At 41.2% G+C, this 12033-nt stretch overlaps 2 protein-coding genes across 3 annotated transcripts in view; both read right to left on the bottom strand.

The window, feature by feature from the left end:
- LOC140368265 (sorting nexin-18-like) overlaps positions 1-8251 on the bottom strand; it is an 18620-nt gene extending 10369 nt beyond the window's left edge. Inside the window, exons 1-3 of the mRNA XM_072455232.1 lie at positions 7206-8251; positions 2617-2910; positions 150-532 (exon numbers count right to left, since the gene is read on the bottom strand). Of these exons, the coding sequence (XP_072311333.1) occupies positions 150-532; positions 2617-2910; positions 7206-8032 (1504 nt within the window). The 5' untranslated portion in view covers positions 8033-8251. The remainder of the gene's footprint in view (positions 1-149; positions 533-2616; positions 2911-7205) is intronic.
- A 1002-nt stretch (positions 8252-9253) lies between these two features.
- The window catches only part of inip (ints3 and nabp interacting protein), a 69620-nt gene continuing 66840 nt past the window's right edge, over positions 9254-12033 (bottom strand). The window contains exons 2-5 of one of the 2 annotated variants that reach the window (XM_072455230.1): positions 11721-11824; positions 10927-11026; positions 10757-10841; positions 9254-9682 (exon numbers count right to left, since the gene is read on the bottom strand). In XM_072455230.1, coding sequence (XP_072311331.1) covers positions 9584-9682; positions 10757-10841; positions 10927-11026; positions 11721-11739 — 303 coding nt within the window. In that variant the 5' untranslated portion in view covers positions 11740-11824 and the 3' untranslated portion in view covers positions 9254-9583. Of the gene's footprint in view, positions 9683-10756; positions 10842-10926; positions 11027-11720; positions 12007-12033 lie in introns of those variants that run through there. The other variant, XM_072455229.1, reaches the window with a different exon arrangement.

Raw genomic sequence — 12033 nt, 5'->3', positions numbered from 1 at the left:
GGTTCAAACACTATCACCATATATGAACTGGCACTTCCCACTCCAGGCTCCAGTGGCCTTATCCAGCCTTTTCACGCCAGCGTTAAGGTCGACGAGGGAGAACAATAGCGCCCTGGCCCCGCCCCCTGGAGAGAGCTTAATCGTCATACCTTTCTGCACATCAACAATGTCGGGGAAGTTGGCTAGATGCCCTCTGTAGATGTCCAGCAGGTCAGAGATAGGATCCAGGTCTTGTCGCGGCTGCTCGGCGAAATACTCCCCGATGGTCTCGTAAGCCTCTCCAGTGTAGGCGATGGCTTTGTTCAGACCGGCCGAGTACGCCTGCTGGTCCATGTCGAAGGCCTGGGCCAGGACCTTGAAGGACTGCCCCACTTTCTGGTACTCCTTCTTGAACCCGGTTATCTGTTTACGGCCAAACTCGTTGATGGTGGTGTTCACGACGATAATGTTCTCGTCCATTCGTTTGGTGAAGGTCTTGAAACCCTCCACTTTGCTCTCCACTTCCTGAAGGTCAAGAGGAACCTCGGGCGGGCTGGAAACAAAGAACACGTTTTTATTTACTTTGTTCCAGATGAGAAAGTAAGATAATGTGTGTAAGGTAAAAGTACTGTTACCGTAACTAGATACTGGATAAAACATTTCATAGTCATTTAAAGTATATGCTGAGAAAGGTGGAAGATTGTAAAAAGTTGTGTATCTTATCTTATATTTGTTTGTATACCATGTAAATAATTACTACTCATACCCGTACTCATAAATGTTATTACTACTACGTGTGACAGTGAGGAATAGGGTCGATACTTGACACTTGGAATGTCACGAAATCCATTTTTTTTGTTCAACGATTTAACAATTATTCACGATTATTGTCACCATCACCAACAATCAATGACATCTTTCAATTTCTTTCTTTGGCATTGTCTATTTACATGACCTCCTGTTAGTAACAAGATCTGATTTAATTCTGATTGATAAAGTAAAGTTTGTGCGACAGTCACAAAGCACATTATATTTATGTTCACTTTTTCAGAGTATAAAAGGATAGAAATGACCTTATTTCTAAAATGATCACGATTATCATATGTTTGCTTTGACCATATTGTGACGGGAAAAAATCCCAACCATCGATTAACCGATTAATCTTGTCCTTAATCAATACTACTTTTGAAACTACAATAATAATGAAAAATAAATAGAAAAACACTCTTTCTTTAGACAATAGACTGGAATTATATACACAAACTACTTTCTTTTGTTACTGGTTGTATTAATAGTTGCTAGTTTGTTGTAATTCTGTTCAGGAATGGTCTTTTTTATTCTGTGTATGTATTTTTTCTGTATCAATACTTCAAATGAGTTCAAATGAGTTCAAATGAGTTCAAATGAGTTCAAATGAGTGTCTACTTTCAATACAATTTTTTTATTGATCTGATTCTTGATACTTTTGACTCTTAATCCAACAACTACTATGACTGCTGCAATTTTCATCATCACAAAGACTATTCCTACAACCACAACTCTAACAGCAGAATCGCCTCTAGCAGTACAATTACTACAAGGCCATTTACAATACATCTACTAGACCTACAACTTGAACTAAACACGGCTTAATACCACTGCTAGTTTCCGCTGTTTCGTACCACTTACTTATCGACAGACCCTAAATAATCGCGACATTTCTCAAGCAAACATAACATAAAACAATACAAATGTCATGAAATGTGCCCTCGTTGTTATAATTGTACGTGTCAGATGTGAACGTTACATCACGCTCTGAACAGCAGCGCGCACATTATTCCAGGCGGCTGCTTATCTGTCGCTCTATCAGGCACTCCAGCGATTAAAGACTCTTAGCAGAGCGCTGAGACCAGAAAACCTTCCACTCGTGGCGATAAATGGGCCATTAACACAATAGTTTATACACAACACCCCAAACATGACTTTTGGTTTCATAACGCCAAAGTAAATGGCAGGGAGATATTCAAGTCCCGAGCATTGTGAAGCAGGACTGATAATATTATTTCACATGATTCGAGCCAATAATAGTAGTGGAGGAAAACATGCTAAATGACCTACAGACAAAACACTACCTGAATTTAACATAATTTAATGCATTTACCACAGTTTTACCATAGTTTATCTATATCATCTTTTTCAATGCTTTATCTTGGGAAAAGCCGGCTGTAAAAGTTCTTCTCTGTAATAACAGGATAATGATAGTCGAGGACCCACTGTAAAACTTGAATTATAGATGATTTCAAGAGAGATTGTGATAGTCAATAACAGTTCATGTCAGTACCCAAGACCAAAGTAGACGGAATAATCAAACTGCTTATGAAACAAGGCTGCGTTTGCACTTGTCCTGGTGCGTTCCTGGTTTCATTAAAATGTATTCCTGATGTGGACTCTGTTTGGTGCATTCACACTTGCACTGAAAAAGAACTAAACACAGACAAGGGCTAAACCAGGGCTGAAACAGCAAGTCTACATCAAGTCTACATCAGAATTAAACTGGGCTCAAATCAGGACCAAACAAGTGTGAACGCACCCGAGTCCTGGTCTAATCCTGGTTTAGTCCCAATTTCCTGCTGTGTGAGTCTGAACTGTGCTTCTCACCTGATTGTTAGGAAGAAATTAGCCCCCACCAGATCATCTCTCTCTGCCTTCCTCTTGCCCAGCTTCCAGGCCTTCTCGTCGGGTCCGCAGGTCAGAAAGTGCTGGAACACGTCGCAGCGGGCCAGCACCGGGTGGCTGGTCATGTGGTTCATCCACCAGATCAGGCCCTTCCTCCTCTTGGAGATGAAGTCCTCCTCAAAGCGCCCAGTGGCCTGCTTCTCTGGCAGGTGTGGAACCGAAATGACCGGGAAGCGCTCTACCAGACGAGCGTAGAGCCAGTCGAAGTGCTTGTACCTGCACAATGGAAACAATGATGGAAAGTATATTTAGTGACATTTTATTCTGTTTAATAGGACGCGTTCACCTCGTGGACTTTGATGATGGCATAAACTCAGATGGTGGACAAGGGCCTGTATAACTCTATGGGAGATTTAGTGTTTTTGAAGGAAATATCCAAAATAGAAATCCACAAATGTTGAGCCTTATCATTATTTGTTTGTGATGTACTTTTTTAAATACAGAAAGAAATAACTATGTGACATAATGATATAATAAAGCATTAGATTTAGTGCTTTTAACTGATGAGAATAGAGTGTTTATGAATCCATTATTATTAGTAGTATTACCTTGTCTTATGCTAGCTGTTTTAAAAAAAAAAATATTTAGAAAAATTATATATATATATATATATTTTATTTGTATTCTATTTTTATCTTTATTTATTTCCCCCCTCCATCCCTTGTTGCGAAATGGGAGTGTTTGTTTATAAGAGTTCTTCTATTCTTCTGTTCTTTTCCTCTGTATCTACCTGCGTTGCAACAATGAAATTTCCCTATGTGTGGACAATAAAGGATTATCTTATCTTATCTTATATATTGCCTTTTTGGACACTCAAAGATGGTTTTCATTGCTCTATTCATTCACTCCACAAACTGGTGATGGTCAGCTGCTGTTGTTTAAGGAGGTGAAGTGTCTTGCCTAAAGACACAGCGACAGTACTAGCACTAGTACTTGCTTACCCCAATGTATTTGTTAAGATTTATGGCTTTGACGCCCACTCAACATGAGTGACTGGTGGTAGGGAGAATTTTAATAGGATTTTGCATGGCAGCGCTGTACACTCCCATGCAAACTCTGCACTCGCTTCTATTACGCATCAGCATGACTATGAGCGTGTAAAAGAAGGCAATTAAATGCATGTCTGGACAGTCTAAGGTGAGAAGTTTCCCCAAGCGGATTGAATGGAAACTCAATTTTCTTTAGTAATCGCGCAAGAGGCCGACAGTCAAGAAAACGACGTGGAAAGAGAAAACTCCCAGAAGAGGAGGAGGATAAGACAGCCGTCGGTCACGTCTGTTTTTGTCATTTAGTAGGAATGACTGTGGCAATAAGAAGAACCACATAAACACCATTTTGACTGTGTAAATTGGTTAAATGCTGGTGTGGATGGGTTGGTTCCTTGCTTTGTTGGGTATGAACAGTTTCATAAAAGAGGCAAAATTGTTAGAACTGAGTTTTATTGCTTGTGGCATTGAGTCTCTTGCTGCTGCTGCTGCTGCTGCTGTTGTAACAATGGAGATTAGCACGTTGACACACAGCACGTTTATGCCACATCATGCCAGACATTCAAGTAAAAAATAAGTAGGTACACGTGCACGAGGAAATGGGGGCGGTAGCTTATGCTTTTGGGAGCTGTGGTTGGAGAGGTTAGTGTATAGGTTAGGTTCATACATAAATGCTTGTAACGACATCTCGGAAGGAGGTCTCAGCACTGTCTGTGGATCCGGTAAGAAGAGAAGTCACATTACAGGTCTTGCTGTTTTTTTTTTTACTGTCCTTAGGCAAAGCACTTCACCTACATACCTCAAGTGATCAGAGAAGGGTGAGAGAACACGGTGCAGTTTGAGGAATGAATACTGTGCCAAAATGTAACTTTGAGTGTCAAGGGAGTTGATGCTGATTAAAACAAAACATCATTATTATCACTTCACCCTCTTTACTCGTGTTGTTGACTGTATTAGAGTTATTGTGTTTGGTGGTAGAAGCCGTTGGCACATTATGATCCTTCCTTCCTCCAGAAGTGTGACTGAGAAGTGCAGTAACATCGACTAACTATGATTAAAAGAATAATGCCAAAAAAAGAATGTCTTGACTCGTTTAAATGAATTTTAGTATTGAGTATTTGTCACTCACTGCACAGTTCACTTTCTGCACTGCATATGTAAATTCAACTGTAAATTGTTGTTGTTGTTGTTGTTGTTGTTGTTGTTTTATGGCGGTTGGCATCCAAGTGTTGCATTACCGCCAGACTTTATTCCTCAGACTTTGTCGTAGTCCTCAGACTCTGTCGTAGTCCGTAAAAGTACTCCTTCCATTGCTTTGGTGTTACAAAGCCCATGAGGTCATGATATGTCTTTGTGACTAGAATAGTTGTTGTTGTTTCAGAGACCAACCGGCTTTATTCCAGGGAGACTCTTCTTCATCTTCCTCTCCTTCTTTGACGTTCGGTGCTTCCGCCGTACAGCTTTATTCTTCAGGCTTCATTCTATAGGCTTTAATATGTCCACTGATGTCGCTGCTTGGTAGCCGTGCATCTACGAGACTGGACGAGGACAGGAGACCACCCCCACCCCCATCTCGTCACTCTGATCACTCTGACTCCCCACAAGCAGACCCCCATCACTCCGACTCCCATTTAGCGCCTTTAGCCTGTTTTCTATATCTGCCCAATCAAGCTCCTTTGTTCCAAGGAATCTCCCTGCAGCTAAATTGTGTGTACATAGTAAGCTTATTGGCTCGAGCCATTCCATGGAATGCAACGAGTCTTTGTTCTTCTTCTTCTTCTTCATTGATGAATGTCACACTCCAATAAACTCCAATAAAATGGAGGTTGCGTGAACGCCCGTCACAACAGTGCCGACTAGTTCAAAAATAAAAAAAACATGAAACTCTTAATCTTTGGCCTAGGCACATGAGAATTGGGACAGTGATAGAGCTACCTTTGACCTCTGACCTTTGAGGAGTAAAACGCCCCTGGCAGCATCGCTCTATGATAAACAGGAAGTCAGCCATGTTGAATCAAAGTGGCACAGCCACCTTTGATTTTTTTTTTCAAACTTGTCCAAGGTTTTTCGTCCAGACGAGCTCAAAACAACACTTTTTGCATCTAAAGACATTGAAATTGAATAAATATTAAAACATTTTTTACATTCCTTACGGTCTCTGCGTAACACGCCCTCAAAAAAGGCTTAATTCCGTGTTTTTTCAAGGACAAGTCACGGACATGGAACATGGAATTGATCTACGGAGCTCATATTTCACTCACTAATGCATTTTTATTGTCTGATTGGAAATAATTAATACCATGTATCAAATTTACTCTATAGCGCCCCCTACCCATTGTGTGAAAAACTCAACATTGTCTGATTTGTTTGAAACTCATGGGTTATATTCTACTTGAGACGCCATGAAAAAAGTGCATTACAGATATTGTATATTTTCACAATTGGCCTTCACTTCCTCTTTTATTTTGATGGGACATTTCCTCTCGTGCCGCGGTCTTAGCATTAGCATTAGAACTTTTATTCTTTAGGTTTTATTCTTTAGGTTTTATTCTTTAGGCTTTATTCTTTAGGCTTTATTCTTTAGACTTTATTCTTTTGACTTCAATCTTTAGGCTTTATTCTTCAACTTAGGTATTTTATATTCAACTCGGGTATTTTTGACCCCCTGAACGTCAATGAAAAGTCCCGGGTCACCGAGGCTCTCTCTCTCTTTCTCCCTGCTCAGGTCTGCGTTCAGCACAATCTTGCAATTTGTCAGGACAAACTACTATTTGAATTGCAAACTATGCAATCATCAACGGTGAATTACTGAGCTTCGTTTGGTATGACGCAAAACGCAGCAGAAAACATGGGACGGGCGGGAAGGCGGTCGCGGGGGAAAGCAGTCGCGCGGGAGGCGAGAGCCATCATCGCCGCTACTGCGGCTTTAATCATTTATGTTATCCTATAGCAGATTTAAAGTGTTTTTCTTTTGGACTTATAAAGGTTGTTTTACCATGTTATCATTGTTCATTGTTTTATGTTGCACCGAATCACCAAAGCAACTTCCTGTGTTTGTGAATTCTGTTCATTGGCAATAAACCTTTCCTGATTCTGATTCTGAATGTAGTGGGCCATACTCATAGAAAGCTCAACAACAGCATATGATTTTCAGTTTTTCTCAACTGTAAAGCACAGGAAGAGACTGGAATTTCTATGTAAATCTCACTTAAATTCATGTGGCATCATTGGATGAAGTGGGACATGTAATAACGCTTTGAAGTGAGGTTTCTAAGGCATTAATAAGCACTAGTTCTTTGATTATAAGCATTTACAAGACATTTACAAGACATTTACCACCTGGTTATTGAAAATAGTTTAGTAAGCATCCCAGTAATGCTCTTAAAAACTATTAGTTTAGCAAGAAACCTTATTTAAAGCGCTTCAGGGCATTCTCTACATAAGTGAGGGGCAGAGGGGGGCCACATGGCAACCAAAAGAGGGACAAAATGGCAGTTTATGTCATTCTTTTATGTACATTATTACCTGCGGTTAACCTGCACGCTGGTGCTCGCTGGCGTCAGCCCGTAAGACATGTAGCTCTTCATGCCTTTGAACTTCGTCTGCTTGGTCGGATCGTCAATCGAGCAGGTGAAAGGGTATGGGTCCTCCTGCCACTCGGGCCCATGCTTCCCCATCACCACGCAGATCCTCTCCCCGTCCCTCACGAGCGCACTCGCCTCTCCCAGCAGAAAGGCCTCTCCTCCCAGCTTGACAAACGTGGAAAACCTGTTCAAGTTCCTCCCCACTGTGGCTGTGCTCTTGGCCTGCTGCTGAGGCTGATGATGCTGATGCTGATGCTGATGCTGAGGCTGATTGCTGCTGCTCCGTCTCCCTGGCAACGAGGTGGCGACCGGGTAAAGCGGGGGCGTGGTGCCCAAAGTCTGGGGTGGGTCGGCTGTGGCAGGTGAACAAGTGTCATCCCAGTCGTCGTCCCAGTCGTCATCGCTGCCCTGGCTGGTGTGGAAGCTGCTCCCACCGCAACTTCCACTGCCACTGCCTCCCCCCACCCCTCCTCCTCCACCTCCTCCACCTCCTCCTCTCTGGGACTCCGGGGACGCAAAGGAGGACTGGCTGGTGGATTTGGGCGAGGAGAGGCCGTTGTTGTTCGCGGTGTCGGTGGTGATCTGGTCCAGGAGGATCTCCACATAAGACGCCGGGAGGAGGCCGCTCTCGCCCCGGCTGTTCTCGCCCTCCAGCCAGCCCTCCAGCTCCTCCTTGCTGAACAAAGTAACCAGCTCGTTCTCACAAATGGAAATCTCCCCGGGGTTTTCCGAGTGGAAGTCGTACAAAACTCTTGCCTTTAAAGCCATGGTTAACTTGCGCTTTCCACTCTGCAGCTTTTTTTTTAGTTTATTTCTTATTTTTTAACGTTTGACGCACAAGCGGAGACGGACTTTCAGCTACTTTGGCAAAAACATCCCAGTCCTGTAATGAAGATGTATGCATTACCAGGCTCGTATCTTGCTCCCACCTCCTCTCGCAGCGGGTTCAGATAACATTTCTTTCCACGCAACCTTAATCCAACGTTAAAAAAAAACGCGCTCACGAAACTGCGTCCGAAGTGCGCTCGATCCGAAACAGACGCACAAAGTGGAGGATTGTTTCAAGCTTGTCAAAAGAAAGTAGCGGAGTCTCTTTCTCCAGATCAGGCCCGGGGGAAAGTCCTGCTTTCTTGCCCAGCGCCGAGATGCGTGTGCGTAAAGGCGTAAAAAAGGCGTAAAAAAGGCGTACGTCCCGTCCCAACACGTAAGAGTCAGGGCTATTAGAGGGGCGGGGCCTGCTGCAAGTTGAGTCACGTCACTCACTTTATGGATGAAAAAAAAAAAGCTCTATTCTGTGTTTATTGCGCCAGTTTGAAAAGAAAGATACGTTTTACATTTTAGAAGCCTTAATCCAGTTTAATGAAAAGGGCAAATGTAATTGGCCGACTCAGATTCAGCCTAATTGTTTTCCCACTTTACAACTTTGCTAAGAATAGTGACTTTGAGATTTTTGTTGTGAATGTAAGTCTTAGGTTAGTGACATGTTTTTTTACCTACAGCAGGGGGGAAATTAAATATACACCAGCCTTTACATTGCAGCTGCTTGAATGAAAATAATTATAACATGCAACAACATATAACTGTATCTAATTATAAGGGCGTTGGTAAAATGTTAGAAGGCTTTTAGTTGGCTAATATGGCGACTTGGGTCTTACCAGAGCAAGATAAACAGATCAATGATTAAACAGGGTACCGAAAGCAGAAACATGTAGGAGAAAAAAGTACAAATAAACAGATTATTACGGAGAAATGATTGGGCATTTCCACATGTTGTCCACTGGGTGTCAGTGTTTGACCAGTCTTACAAAGATTATCAGTGAAAACCTGGCATTTACACCCCAAAAAGAAGGAAAACATCAAGAGTGCAGTTCAAAAAGTGGAGTTGTTTTACAGATAGAAGACTAGCGAATGTATTTGTAATGTATTTATAATTTGGATGTTTACATACTTCTGTAGACATTTAGACAAAAATAAAACCAAAAAATTGCCTCATGTTGACCACTTTTATTATTCTAACATGATTACAAATGAATGAGAATGTAAAAATACCAAATAGTACAGTACAGGGCAATAACGTGTGACTCGTGCCATGATTGAAGAGTTCCCTCCATCTCTCATTATGTGGTTTTCAACAATGACGGTACTTTTATTTCTTACACAGACCAATCCATATGTTCAACAAAATCAAATGACACATTACTCCCCAGAGAACGTTCATAGCGCAACAATAAATGCCTTAAAAGACAAGGTTAAAGGAGACATGGATCATTTGTGTAAGATCTGTAAGTCCAGTTCATATCCTACAGCAAAGGTAAAAGCTCACGATGGGGGCTCGAGTCGAGGGATGACGGGAAGGATAAGGTTTCCAAAAGATGAGTCCTGTGTGATGAAGAAGCCTGTCGAGTGTGCGTGTGCGTGCTGCAAGACAAGACAGTTAGTCCACCTACAGTCAAAGAGGGACAACGCAGAAAATATAACATCCAAGGTAGATTTTAATCAAGACTGCCATTTAGTTATTACGTTTTATTGTCAATAACATGGTTGGAGTTTTTAATCCATAGCCCAAATCTACCGTCAGTACAAGGATGTGGTTTGGAGCATTTCAGTCTTTTTTGTGTTAAATGGCACTGATTAAAAATATAAAATCAATACCGAAAGACATTTTTTCTCTTCTATTGGAAAATAAAATTGAAATGGAAAATCAAGATTGATCAATATAAAAAGGGAAACAATTTTGTGATTCATTCATACATTTTCTACCGCTTTTTCCCTTTCGGGATCACGGGTGACTGGAGCCTATCTAAAGCCAAGTGACTTTGGGCCTTAGGCGGGGTACACCCTGGACAGTGGCCAACTCGTCGCAGGGTTAACACATTGACATTACAGTCAGCCATTCACTCTCACATTCATTCACTAGGGCCAATTTAGAGTCGCCAATTTTGCCTAACACATACATGTCTTTGGACGGTGGGAGGAAGCCGGAGCATGTGCGTATGTGTAATTACTGTCGTGATTCATGTGCAATTACTGTGAAATTCATGTGCAATCCATGTGCCGTCGTGACACATTCATGTGCAATTACTGTTGTGATCACATGCAATGGTATTTATGTATGTATTTATTTATTTCTATCTTTATTATTTTTCCCCTCCATCCCTTGTTGGGAAATGGGAGGTTTTGTCTATGGGAGTTTTTGTTTATAGGAGATCTTCTACTGAGAGTGTTTTTCAAACTTCCTATAAGTGATCTATTCTTTTCTTCTGTATCTACCTCTGTATCTTCCTGCGTTGCATCAATGAATTTCCCCATGTGGGACAATAAAGGAATATCTTATCTTATCTTAACCCGGAGAGAACCCACGGTAACACGGGGAGAACATGCAGACTCCACCCAGAGAGATCACGTGATGTTGGTCTGGTCCGGGAATCGAACCCCTGATCTCCTTATTATTTACTTATTTTTGCATAATTGCCCTGCCCTGTCATAACTCACCTGTAAAGCAGCCTTTTGTTGTGCTGCAAAATGCTGTTGCTCTGCGTTGTCCCTGAATTCCTTCATGGGTCTGGCAAGTGCAATGCTACAGAAGAAGGAAATGTAGGTATCTATGTGCTTTTAAATAAAAATAATACATTTGATACTAAATATAATGAAACAACCATTACCTGGCTCCTGGGGTGTTCATGGACTGACCGGTCTGGATGAGACGTTTCTTCTCCTTGTCCAGCTCTGCGAGGATGGCCACTCGCGCTTTACTCGGGAAGACTAAGCATAAAGTATAATTGGACATCTCATTATAAATCAACGATGCAAAATATCCTGGTATAGAATGATTAAAAGTAGGGCTGAAGGTATTTAGGCATTTAATCTTAATCAAGCAACATGTATTAGTGGAATTATTTTATCGAAATTATAAGGATTTATATGAACCACAGCAGAAAGGTGAAGACTTGGAATGAGTTTGTGTGTGTTTATTTGTTTTTGAGATGCCTTTTACAGATAAATACACCCTTTACTAGTAATTTTCAGCATTTTTGATACCTCAGTGCAGTTTTGGTCAGAGTAAAAGTCTGATCATAGAGCTACCCAATAGTTTTGAGAGCTTTTACCATCACAACACATCGCTTCTTTGTAATCGACTATTCGATGCACAGAGCGTTTCTTTGGGGGACTACAGAAGCATTACTTAAATACACAGGCATCTGTGGGAAGTAGAAAATATTCTAAAATAGCTATATTTAAAAAATCTGTATAAAAAATAAACATTTGTGATGAAATATAACCTATATTCAATCACAAATGTATCTTTTCATATTCATTTGTAGCCTATTCAATAATAGACAGGGCCGCGATAAGAACAACACTGCTCAAGGAATGAAGTTGCTAAACGAATGCAAATACGTCTACTACTAAGTCATGTAGAAAGACAAAACGATAAGACACATATAATAATCTTTACCTGCAGCATTAGCAGCCATATCAGTAAAATGTCACAACAGAAAGTCTAGAAGAGTTTCAGGTTCAGTTCTTCTCAGCAGCGAAGCAACAATGCTTAGTTGTCAACAACTTCACCGAAATTACGCTGTTATGTGGGACTGTTTGTATCCAAATATGGAATATGACACTGTATGTGTTAGTGCACACAAGGCAAGCGATCATTTAAAGTTTAAAACGACATAAAAAACTAGAAACTGTGGGAGACTGGAGCCGCATTGTACGTTTGTTCAGCAGTTTTTATTCTGAACATCGTAGATGAAGAAGACGATGCCTCA

This window comes from Eucyclogobius newberryi, unplaced genomic scaffold (genome assembly GCF_026437365.1).
Source record: "Eucyclogobius newberryi isolate DKJ021-1_F unplaced genomic scaffold, fEucNew1.0.hap1 SCAF_2, whole genome shotgun sequence".
NCBI classification, from domain to species: Eukaryota; Metazoa; Chordata; class Actinopteri; order Gobiiformes; family Gobiidae; genus Eucyclogobius; species Eucyclogobius newberryi.
The sequence above is the reverse complement of the archived record's forward strand: the minus strand, read 5'-3'. Positions and strand labels throughout refer to the sequence as shown.